The sequence below is a fragment of the Salvelinus sp. IW2-2015 genome, linkage group LG8 (genome assembly GCF_002910315.2).
Source record: "Salvelinus sp. IW2-2015 linkage group LG8, ASM291031v2, whole genome shotgun sequence".
NCBI lineage: Eukaryota > Metazoa > Chordata > Actinopteri > Salmoniformes > Salmonidae > Salvelinus > Salvelinus sp. IW2-2015.
The window spans coordinates 36,956,998-36,969,079 of record NC_036848.1 but is presented as its reverse complement, the minus strand read 5'-3'; the positions used below and the strand labels follow the sequence as shown (position 1 = coordinate 36,969,079).

At 45.2% G+C, this 12,082-nt stretch overlaps 1 protein-coding gene across 1 annotated transcript in view; it reads right to left on the bottom strand.

Annotated features, from left to right (window-relative positions):
• Positions 1-233: 233 nt before the first annotated feature.
• Positions 234-12,082, bottom strand: part of cacna1g (calcium channel, voltage-dependent, T type, alpha 1G subunit) — a 207,000-nt gene continuing 195,151 nt past the window's right edge. Inside the window, 3 exon segments of the mRNA XM_070445033.1 lie at positions 234-5,062; positions 7,429-7,598; positions 7,849-8,068. Coding sequence (XP_070301134.1) covers positions 4,052-5,062; positions 7,429-7,598; positions 7,849-8,068 — 1,401 coding nt within the window. The 3' untranslated portion in view covers positions 234-4,051.

The following is a 12,082-nucleotide window of genomic DNA, read 5'->3' as shown; positions in this document are numbered from 1 at the left end:
GAGCACCACAACGCCTACTCCACCCATGCTCTATAAAGGTTTTCCAGATTTGACCTAATACAGTAACTATGTTGGTATATTGTACTTCAAACAATGTGTATGCAGGTTGCTTAGGATTCAAACCTTCTCAAACAGCCTAATTCATCATCTTCAGCGGAATAATGGACTTTACAATGTCCTGCTATTAAAATAATGTTTATATACAGTACTAGTCAAACGTTTGGACACACCGACTCATTCAAGGATTGTTCTTTATTTTGACTATTTTCTACATTGTAGAATAATAGTGAAGACATCAAAACTATGACATAACACATATGGAATCATGTAGTAACCAAAAAAGTGTTAAACAAATCAAAATATATTTTATATTTGAGATTCTTCAAAGTAGCCACCCTTTGCCTTGATGACAGCTTTGCACAATCTTGGCATTCTCCCAACCAGCTTCGTGAGGTACTCATCTGGAATGCATTTAAAATAACAGGTGTGCCTTGTTAAAAGTTAAATAATGGAATTTCTTTCCTTCTTAATGCATTTGAGCCAATCAGTTGTGTTGTGACAAGATAGGGGTGGTACACAGAAGATAGCTCTATTTAGTAAAAGACCAAGTCCATATTGTGGCAAGAACAACTCAAATAAGCAAAGAGAAACAACAGTCCATCATTACTTTAACTACGGGATCGGTGACCCCCCTCGGGACGGTTGAGCTAACGTGCGCAAATGTGATTAGCATGATGTTGTAASTAACAACAACATTTCCCAGGACAAAGACATATCTGATATGGGCAGAAAGCTTAAATTCTTGTTAATCTAACTGAACTGTCCAATTTACAGTAGCTATTACAGTGAAATAATACCATGCTATTGTTTGTGGAGAGTGCACAGTTATGAACTTGAAAATGTATCAATAAACCAATTAGGCACATTTGGGCAGTCTTGATACAACATTTTGAACAGAAATGCAATGGTTCATTGGGTCAGTCTAAAACTGCACATACACTGCTGCTATCTAGTGGCCAAAATCTAAATTCAGCCTAAACTGGAAAAATACAATATGGCCTTTCTCTTGCATTACAAAGATGATGAAAAAAAAAACTTTTTTTTTTCTTCTTTGTATTATCTTTTACCAGATCTAATGTGTTACATTCTCCTATATTAATTTCATTTTCCACAAACTTCAAAGTGTTTCCTTTCAAATGGTATCAAGAATATGCATATCCTTGCTTCAGGTCCTGAGCTACAGGCAGTTAGATTTGGGTATGTCATTTTAGGCGAAAATTTAAAAAAAGAGGATCAAACCCATTTCTCTCAAACAGCTTCATGAGGTGGTCACCTGGAATGCTTTTCAATTAACAGGTGTGCCTTGTTAAAAGTTAATTTGTGGAATTTATTTCCTTCTTAATGCGTTTGAGCCAATCAGTTGTTTTGTGACAAGGTAGGGGTGGTGTACAGAAGATAACCCTATTTGGTAAAAGACCAATTCCATATTATGGCAAGAACAGCTCAAATAAGCATAGAGAAATGACAGTCAATCATTACTTTTAAGACATGAAGGTCAGTCAATCCAGAAAATGTGAAGAACTAAAGTTTCTTTTAAGTGCAGTTGCAAAAACCATCAAGCGCTATGATGAAACTGGCTCTCATGAGGAGCGCCACAGGAAAGGAAGACTCAGAGTGACCTCTGCTTTAGAGGATAAGTTTATTAGAGTTACCAGCCTCAGAAATTTCAGCCCAAATAAATGCATCACAGAGTTCAAGTAACAGACACATCTCAACTGTTCAGAGGAGATTGCAGCAATCCGGCCTTCATGGTCTTATTGCTGAAAAGAAACCACTACTAAAGGACACCAATAAGAAGAAGAGACTTACTTGAGTCAAGAAACATGAGCAATGGACATTAGCCCAGTGGAAATCTGTCCCTTGGACTGATGAGTCCAACTGTAAGATTTTTGATTCCAACCACCGTGTCTTTGTTAGACGCAGAGTAGGTGAATGGATGATCTCTGCATGTGTGGCCCACCATGAAGCATGGAGGAGGAGGTGTGGGGGTACTTTGCTGGTGACACTGTCAGTGATATATTTAGAATTCAAGGCTCACTTAACCAGCATGGCTACCACAGCATTCTGCAGCGATTCGCCATCCCATCTAGTTTGCTCTTAGTGGACTATCATTTCTTTTTTCAACAGGACAATGACCCAACACACCTACAGGCTGTGTAAGGGCTATTTGACCAAGAAGGAGAGTGATGGAGTGCTGCATCAGATGACCTGGCCTCCACAATCACCTGACATCAACCCAATTGAGATGGTTTGGGAAAGCAGCCAACAAGTGCTCAGGATATGTGGGAACTCCTTCAAGACTGTTGGAAAAGCATTCCAGGTGAAGCTGGTTGAGAGTGCAAAGCTATCCTCAAGGCAAAGGGTGGCTACTTTGAAGAATCTAAAATCTAAAATATATTTTGATGTTTCACACTTTTTTGGTTACTACATGATTCCATATGTGTTATTTCATAGTTTTGATGTCTTCAATATTATTCTACAATGTTGAAAATAGTAAAAATAAAGAAAAACTCTTGAACGAGTAGATGTGTCCAAACTTTTGACTGGTACTGTATGTAAATTAGATATTTATGCATATTTCTTTTTCTAAAAACATGTTGTCACTTTGTCAATATGGGGTATTGTGTGTAGATGCGTGAGCATTTTTTAAATCCATTTTTAATTCAGACTATAACACAACAAAATGTGGAATAGGTCAAAGGGTATGAATACTTTCTGAAGGCACTGTAGATTCAGACATACTACATCAAGTTCTTTCAAGACGTAATAACGAATTCCCAGGATTGTGTTGAAGAAATCAGAGTTTGTTGGATTGAATATTACTGTATGTGTGTTTTTGTGAAATCAGGACAGCCTTGAAAATATGATAATGCATCTCGTTAGATTTTATCCTGTCAATAAAAATCTTCAAACACTGCTCTAAAGTCTTAATGTTTGTCATGTTTGTTATGAAGTAAATAACAACACATTGACTTATCCCATTCTGTTACCTACCTTCAAACCACCAAAGTCCCCTTCTTGTGCTTAAAAATCCAAGCTCAGTTTAATGAGTTGTTTTTATATATATATATATATATATTAATCCTACAAATACATGATTCTCAGCACTTTGAAAAAAAATCACTTTCCTCAGCAAATCAAGAAAGCTAGAAAATATCCCTAAAATTAAACAAAACCGACTAGCTAAACATTTTTTCGAACATTGAAACAAACAGAGAAAAATTGAAACCCAACACAAAAAAGATCACCCCCAAAAAATATATAATGAAATAATAAAAAAATCTACATCCTGTACAAACACTATGGCCCAATAATTTAAGAAAATAGTGTCTCTAAATCGTTCATATTGCTTTGTACCTCCACTGTTGCCCGTGTGAGGGTGAAGTCCCACTGTCTAACACTGAGCATTCCCAATAGTGGCCACAGGCAGGCGCTATCCAAAGTTATTGGTGCTGACTTCACTCCAGAGGTCATGGGGTCGACCTGCAGCCAATGGCGGCGTGCAGGTGTGGTAGAATGGAAACAGTCATGTTTGTATTCTTGTTTCATCTCTGCTTATGCTGTGTTCTTTTCGCGTTCTTGTGGTTTTGGCAGTACAACAATACAAAGACAAGGGATGGTCACACTACGACAGTACTGCACTGATCCTCAATAAAACCAAGGATGATTTGACCGTTTTGTTGTAGTTTTACCATAATTACTCTCTACGGTATTATTACTACGACTATCACCATCACGGATACACCAAGTGTATCGTGTGTTTGCATGTGTGTGTCTGTGTGCCTATGTGCTTAATGGTTCGTCTCTGTGTGTGTGTGTGTGTGTGTGTGTGTGTGTGTGTGTGTGTGTGTGTGTGTGTGTGTGTGTGTGTGTGTGTGTGTGTGTGTGTGTGTGTGTGTGTGTGTGTGTGTGTGTGTGTGTGTGTGTGTGTGTGTGTGTGTGTGTGTGTGTGTGTGTTAGTGAGTGTGTGTACATCAGTGTGTGTGAGTGTTCAGTGCTCAGAGCTTGTCTTCTCGAAGGAGAAGCTGGGCAGAGTCAACAGCTTGGGGTTGGGCCCCCCTCCCTCCTGGCCCAGCCCCTCCCCTGCCCCGAGGTCAAAGGAGTCCTTGGAGTCACTGGAGGGAGCCCGTCTCCTCAGACAGGAGGTATCCCGGCTGGGTAAGGGAGGGGGCATCCCTAGGCCCCCCAAACCTCCCAGGGTAGGGTGGAGGCCGGATTGGGCCTCCAGTCCATCAGGGGGATCTACGGAGATACACGGGGGGCTCATTTTCTTCTTGCGTCGGGGAGAGGGCAGGGTCTTTGTTGTGGTCTGGGAATGGATCTGGAGGCTGTCTGCTCGGGAGACAAACCCCGAGGACGTGGACGTAGTGCTGCGCTGGGGGCTGGACTCTACAGACGAACACACCTCCACTGAGTGGCGCCGAGGATCGTCCAACCAGGACAGGGGGCGTGGCCGGGACGCTAGAATGCTCCGCCCCTGGGCGTCAGCGCTGTGGAACCTCTTCAGCTGCCTCAGGCACGGCCGGCTACCCTCACCACGACCAACCTCATAACCTTGGTAACTGCCCTCGAGACCTCCGACCTCTGACCCCAGTCCGACACCGGTGACATCCTCACTCCCCGCCAGCCCCGCCCGGTTGATGAGCGACACTTCGTGGTCTGCCGAGGCCTCTTCCTGTCTCCAGGGGCGAGCGGAGGGGAGGGGAGGAGGGGGTGAGGAGAGGGAGGAGGGGGAGTTGGGTGAGGAGGAGAGGTGGTGCTGGTCGTGGTTTGAGAAGGGGTGTTGGGTGTGAACACTACTGGGGCGCGACCGTTGAGGGGACGCCCCTGGGGTGGCAGGGAACAGCCGGAGAGAAGGCTGCTGGTGAGGATGGGAGGATGAGGAAGAGGAGGAGGAGGAGGAGGAAAGGGGGAGGGCTAGGGAAGCTACATTTAGGACCCCCTCCTCACCCTCCCCTCCGTCAGACCACAGAGCCTCCTGGGAATCATTAGATACTGCCACCTGGTGGAGGAAGGAGGGAGAGAGGGGGAGGAGGGAGGAGAGGGATTAGGAGGGATGATGCAGTGAGGCAGAGTTTGAAAGAAATGGAGAAAGGTGGAAGAGGAGCGGGAGAGAAGAACAGGGAGAGGGGTGAGGCAGGGAGGGAGAGATTGAGACACAGGGGTTGGGTGGTTAGGGGGACATGAGGGGGTGAGAGGTGGGAGACTGGTTAGTGTGAGGTGACTGGGTGAGGATGATCAATATGAGTGAAGGTCAGAGTTCACCATTAGACCAGCATGCTCCCAATACCATCTCTGCCTCATTGTGATACAGAGGAAATGTTGAAATTGCAATAGAGTGCAGTACAACTTGTAAATCAACTAGTAAGTGTATTGCTGTATGTTTATTGCACAAGGGAACCATTCCAGGTTCAGATATGTGTCAAGAGTATCTGTTTCATGAATAGATTCAGTGACAGCATGTGATTTACAGTAGCAGCAGTAGTAGGGCACAGTTTGTCTCAGCTAGGACACTGGGTACAACCATGGTTTCCCAAGTTCTAATTGAGTGCCCAATGTTTATTCCCTGTTTAACAGAAGGAGTATTGGGAGATATGCCTGGTCTGGTGCACTGCATTTTGAGCCTCTTCCAATGCCCAATATCCTCAATACCCTCTGTCCTTGTAGCCCAGTCAGCTAACTCCCCAATGACAAACATTTATTGGCATTTTAGAGAGTGGTACTATAGGGCAGCCCTTCAGCTTTTTTCCCTCAGAGAGGTCAGAGGGCAAAGGGCAGAGGGTACTGAGTCTGTGTGTAGCTACAGGAGAGGAAAGGTTAGTAGAACACAATGACACACTACAAAAGTTACAAAAGTCTCACATAGCATCCTTTCCATATCTTATGCAATTTGAGATCACAGATCGGAAGTATCTTGGTTGTTATGTGACAAAATATGGACAGAAAAGAAAAGGTAGCTATTTAAGAGTTTTGGGACAATTGGGACATGATTGTTCACAGAATACTCATGACTTGTAGCTTTGTGTGTCTTGACAGAAAGCATGGATGATGTGACAACAGGGACATCTAGCGGACTACGATATTATAACCAAGCCAATACCACAGCTACAGTAGCACTAACAATGGAGCCAACTCCTCTCACATCTTTTTATCAATACCTATTTGTGATTGTAGAACAATTCCTGTCATACGGGGTAACATTAAAAAATAATCATATTATAACTCCTCAATAGTAACTATTTCATCAACATAATCATCTTCATACAATCACAACACTGCCCAAAAAGGACAACAAGTGCTCTGAAACAGTCGTATAAATATGTGGCCAAATATTACGGACAGGACTGACAGTCCTGATTTTAAACCCTGAGTTATAACAGTGTAATATGTAGCTACAGTAGTGTGATGTGTAGGACAAAGCCTACAATTAATAGACAAACTGACTGCACCTTAAACTAAAATACAGTCCATCAATCAACAGATGTGTGATAAAGATATCAGTAGGTAGTTCACATGACCCTATAGGGGTTCATAAACAATATAGTCCCCTATTTCTATGAGAATTAACAGTCTAGCCATTCCAAAACGATGTTTAACGCTACCTACTGTACGACAGTGGGTCAAGTGAAATGCATTGTGGCAGATGGTCAGCAGAAGACAGACAAACAAGGGAGCAAGAAGGGGAGGAGGAGAGGTCAGGGAAAGAGAAATATGTGTGTGCGCGCGTGTGTGTGTGTGTGTTGGAGGCGGGGTGGATAGGAAATAGGGACAGTCAGTATTTCTGAAATGAGTGGTAGCGGGTCAGGAGTTGTTATTTAACTGTTTCAGAAACAAGAGTATCTGTGTCTGATCAGTAGCTCTGGGTCTGGTGGTTGCTGAACTAGACTCTGTTAGTAACAGACACAGGGAAGGGAGGCAAGCAGATGGACAGAGAGATGGACAGGAGATGGGGAGCATTGTCAGGGCGGAGGGAGGAGGGATGGAGAAGTTAGAAACATAAAACAGACAGGAAGAAGGGAGGCAGGAGGGAGGAGAGAAGACAGCATTAAGAGCAGAGCTGAGAGGAAGGAAGGGAAGTTTAGGAAAAACATCATATCACAGCAGAAACATGAGGAGAAGAACACAATGATGAACAATCATTCTTAGATAGAACAAAGCTTTGTTACCTCCGGTGTGTGTGTGTGTGTGTGTGGTGTGTGTGTGTGTGTGTGTGTTGTGTGTGTGTGTGTGTGTGTGTGTGTGTGTGTGTGTGTGTGTGTGTGTGGTGTGTGTGTGTGGTTTGCTGCATGTCTGTGTCTCACCTGTCTGCGGAAGCGTGCGGGCTGAGTGTGTTGTGTGTGTGTGTTTGCCTGCATGTCTGTGTCTCACCTGTCTGCGGAGCGTGCGGCTGAGTGTGTGTGTGTGCCGTGGCGGGGGTAGTCGGGGTATATTCTCTGAGTCTGAGAGGCTGTGAGGACTGATGGGTCTGAAGAAGTCTGTAGGAACAGCCAACTGCTGGGAGCTCTCCTCTGGTTGGGACCGTACCGAGGTCCTGGACCCTGTGGTAACACACACAACACAAATATAACTTGTTTCTCTCACATAAAAACAACAAGGGATTATCAAAACAGTAGGTGTGGGTAAGGTTGGTTCCTGGTCCTACTGTTCTAGAAATGTATTGGTTTTCCTGACAGCATTCACTTTGATCAAGAGGAAAGGTTACTATGTGTGTGTGTGTGTGCGTGTGCGCGTGTATGTGTGTGTGTGTGTAAACAATGTCGGCGTGTAGAGAGAGTCTCTGTACTGTACCTGACAGAGCCCTGTTAAGTGCCTCTATGTGCTGTGGCCCTGTAGCCTGTGTCAGTACTGGAGCTAAGCCAGGAGCCAGGCCGGCTCCTGGGGGTCCGAAGGGCTCCAGAGGCAGGAACATGTAGCTGTCGTTTGGTAGGGAGTGGGTGCGGCCCACCGCTGACTTCCGTACACTCAACAGGTTGTCCTCCAACGGCTCCACAGGATCAAGTAACTCCACCTGGGGGACAGAAAAACAGTCAGCCTCTTTCTGGACCTACTTGGAGGTCTGACCACGGGTCTTTAACAGAGACTTCACACACATGAAGGAAGTAATTGTTGGCACACTGAGCGACAGACCAGATAGACGGCGTCATTGCACTAGTGGCAGAGAGGAGACTGGCACAGACCTGGCTCTGGGCTCAGAGTTAGTGAAACTAACTGAAACCACATTGTCTATGTCTTTATTGTAGCAAGACAAATGACTGAAGCATTTGTATGCTTGAGCTTTTTGCTGTGATCGCTTATCATTTAGGCCACAGCTTAATAGCAGGTAGTTTATTCTATCCCTAAGTTCTGAGAGCCAGAAAATGCAAGCTAGGCCAGTGCCCTGCTATGTCCTTGGCTAGCAGACAACATATCTAACCCACAGCTACTAACTACAGAGATCTGAGTGGCACTACATTCACTTGTCACATTGTTTACTGAGAGAGAGAGAGAGAGAGAGGACGAGAGAGAGAGAGAGAAGAGAGAGAGAGAGAGAGAGAGAGAGAGAGAGAGAGAGAGAGAGAGAGAGAGAGAGAGAGAGAGAGAGAGAAGAGAGAGAGAGAGAGAGAGAGAGAGAGAGAGAGAGAGAGAGAGATTGAGGAGAGAGAGAGAGAGAGAGAGAGAGAGAGAGAGAGAGAGAGAGAGAGAGGAGAGAGACGAGAGGAAGAGAGAGAGAGAGAGAGAGAGAGAGAAAAAGAAATGGAGGAAGAAGAGAGAGACAGAGAAAGATAAGAGAGAGAGAGCAGAGACAAAAAAGAGGAGAACACACAAGAGAAAAAGAGGTACGGGCAGGCGAGCAGGCGCACTAGTCTACTGGACTGGACTGGAACGGACAGACACCAGGCTAGAAAGGTGGAATGAAAAAGAGAGAGAAAGAGAGAGAGCGAGGGAGAAGAGCGGATGGTTAAAAAAATCTCCAGGGTCTTCCAAACTCATGTGTGTGTCTTGCTCACATCTCTCTGTGTTTTACCTCCAGTTCTATGATTCATTTGAAATCATTAATGTGTCTGTGCGATGCATGTGCTGGGTTTGGAAAATCCCTCTGACACAGCTATTACATTCCTCACACGCTACGATATAACCTGATTGATTAGTTCAACGCCCTTCCGATGAGTGGCAAGGTTGTACGTCGCCACCGTTCTCTGTGTCTGACATGCAATGGAGAGAGAACGACTCTCAAGCTAACGAGGGTATAAATTGGTCGTAAATTATCCCAGATTGTTTCCCGACAACTCTCAATTAGCTACGGTGCGTGGGGGAAACTCAGAGAGCTGAGAGCAGAGATGTCCTCTCTGAGCCACCGTAAAGGACATTGTGAGGAGACTAATTAGAACTGAAGTAGTGTAGAGGGAGTAGCTTCACCTCGTGTCCCTTTCTACTACTACTCTGCCACTCAATTAGTGTTCAAGTTTACGAGTTGCTTGATTACCAAACTACAATAGTGTCATTACATGCAAAATGCATTGGTTTCTTTAGACATGTGTATATAGTGTCGCCTAATTGACATCCAGAAGGTAACCTCCAACCTATAGTCAGTACCCCCAGAGAGAGTGAGACTGGAGGGGCCAGCTGAGTTCGGAAGCTCCCTTGGGAAAGGCTAAGCTACAGGAGACAGCAGAGGAAGAGGAGGCGATGGGATGAAGAGAGAGCGAGGAGCTGTCAGTACGTTGGACTCCAGACTGGTTAGTAAGAGAGGGTTAATATCATCAGGGGCGGAGTCGTCGGTGAGAACTAGGGACCAGGATTTGTCCGAGGTCAGAGAGAGAGCTTCCATCTCCGCTAGAGGGATCTAGATAGAGAACAAACAAGGCCCGGTGAGCAGAGAAGACACACACGCACACGCACACACACACACAATCCGACTAATCACACAAACAGACAGTGGCATGACACACTTCCCACAATCTGATGACATGCATAGCACAGATGTGACAAGACATCAGACAGCATGTGCTGTAACAGCACACAATGACATACTGTAGATGTAGCAAACAACCCGACACAACACCTAACACCTAAGACTGGATCAACAACAGACATATCAACAGATACATGGATAAATCACACACAAAAACCAACACACACACAGATATATAAACCTCATTTCAGACAAACCGATATGACAAACAACAGTTCAAGTAAATATACAGACCAACGGTTAATTAAACAACGTCCATCCATATGGATGACAAATACATAGCAATATAACGTCACACGGACAAACCACAAAATGGTCTATTATATATGATATTGAAAGGTTCAACTTTTTATGACGAGTAATTGACACAGGACGAGCTGGGAACATAAACAGACTTCATGTAATGCAAGCTAAGTATAGCTAGCATCGTTTCACAACACCGAGCACCATCTTGGAAGGGTTCAAACTGTCAGAGCTTGCTCTGCTAAACGCTTACTGTTTCTGACTTCCCTCCCTCACTCACTCCTAACCCGGGAGAATGAATTGAGGAAATGCTTTTTGACAGGCAAACGACTGGGCCAGCCGTGCAGACAGGGGCAGGGGTCCTAACTGGCAGAGACTGAGTGGGCGCCTGGAAGAGATTTCTGCTAACTTTTCAGAATCAGACAGAGAGGGAGAGGCAGTGAGGCTATTACTGCTGCGGCATTACGTTAGCCTCAATCCTTTTTAAAAGCTTTAGCAGACACTGTTTAGCAATGCTAATGTGATTGGCTAAATCGTTTTGTCCTGAATGGGGAAAAGGAGACATTCAGATGCATAATTCAACAGTGATACATCGCTCAATGTTCGGGAAATGATCATGTACGGTGTGTCCGTGTGTCCAGCCAGCTTGGCAGCGGAGTCAAATTATTATCATTAGTTGGTGCTCAATCCAATGGGTGGTTCGTTTTCAAAGCTCAAAGCCAAGTGTGTGTGTGTGTGTGTGTGTGTGTGTGTGTGTGTGTGTGTGTGTGTGTGTGTGTGTGTGTGTGTGTGTGTGTGTTGTGTCGGTAAGGTATACTACCAATCAATTACCCTATTTAACAAGCCAAGCTGACGAGAGGATATTGGTAGATGACCACATTCTAATAATATTATTGGCCAAGGAACACCACAGAGGATTGGAGAGAATGGGAAACACACAGTAGTTAGAGGTGAGAGGTTGAGTGCAGTAAGAGAAAGGGGAGGGGGAAAAGCGGTCGAAGTGTAGATGTGAGAGGAGAGGTGTGTGCCATAGATTGAGCTGAGAGAAGACTTCAAGCAATGGGTGTGGTGGGTGATGGGATCGGCTGAGGCGAGGAGAATGAGACAGGGGTTTGCGCAGGGAGTCCGATTGACCTTCTTGTCACGTGCAGCTCGGCATCTGCTTATGCTGCCTGTAGTGGCGCGGCAGGGGCGTGAGTAGTTGACATATTGTGACCCCTGACAGGTGTCATCAGACTCAAGCTCTCCCCTCCGATTCGAACCCTGGATCACCGGAGGAGACCGGCAAGTTCAAACATCGCTCCTTCGCTAGCAGATGGAAGAGACAGAGACAGAACGCAGAGAAGAGACAGAGCAGAGACAGACAGAGGACAGACAGCAGACAGAGACAGAGACAGACAACAGCAGAGAACAGAGGCGATGAGACAGACCAACACGAGACAGAGACCAGAGCCAGAGACAGACAAGAGCACAGAACAGAGACAGACAGACGAGAGACAGACAAGAGACGCAGAGTACCGAGAGAGACAACAAGCAGAGACAGACGAATTAGAGAGAGAGACACAGAGCACAGACAGAGAGACAGACACAGCAGACAGAGACAGACATAAAAAAGGAGAGAGACAGACAGAGAACAGAGACATAGAGAGACAGAGACATAGAGAGACAGAGACATAGAGAGACAGACCGAGACAGAAAACATAGAGAGAGACCGAGACGAGAGAGCCGACCGAGACAGAGACATAGAGAGAAGAGACCGAGACGAGACAGATCGAGACAGAGACAGAGGACCCGAGAGGAGACAGAGAGAGACCAAGACCGAAAGAG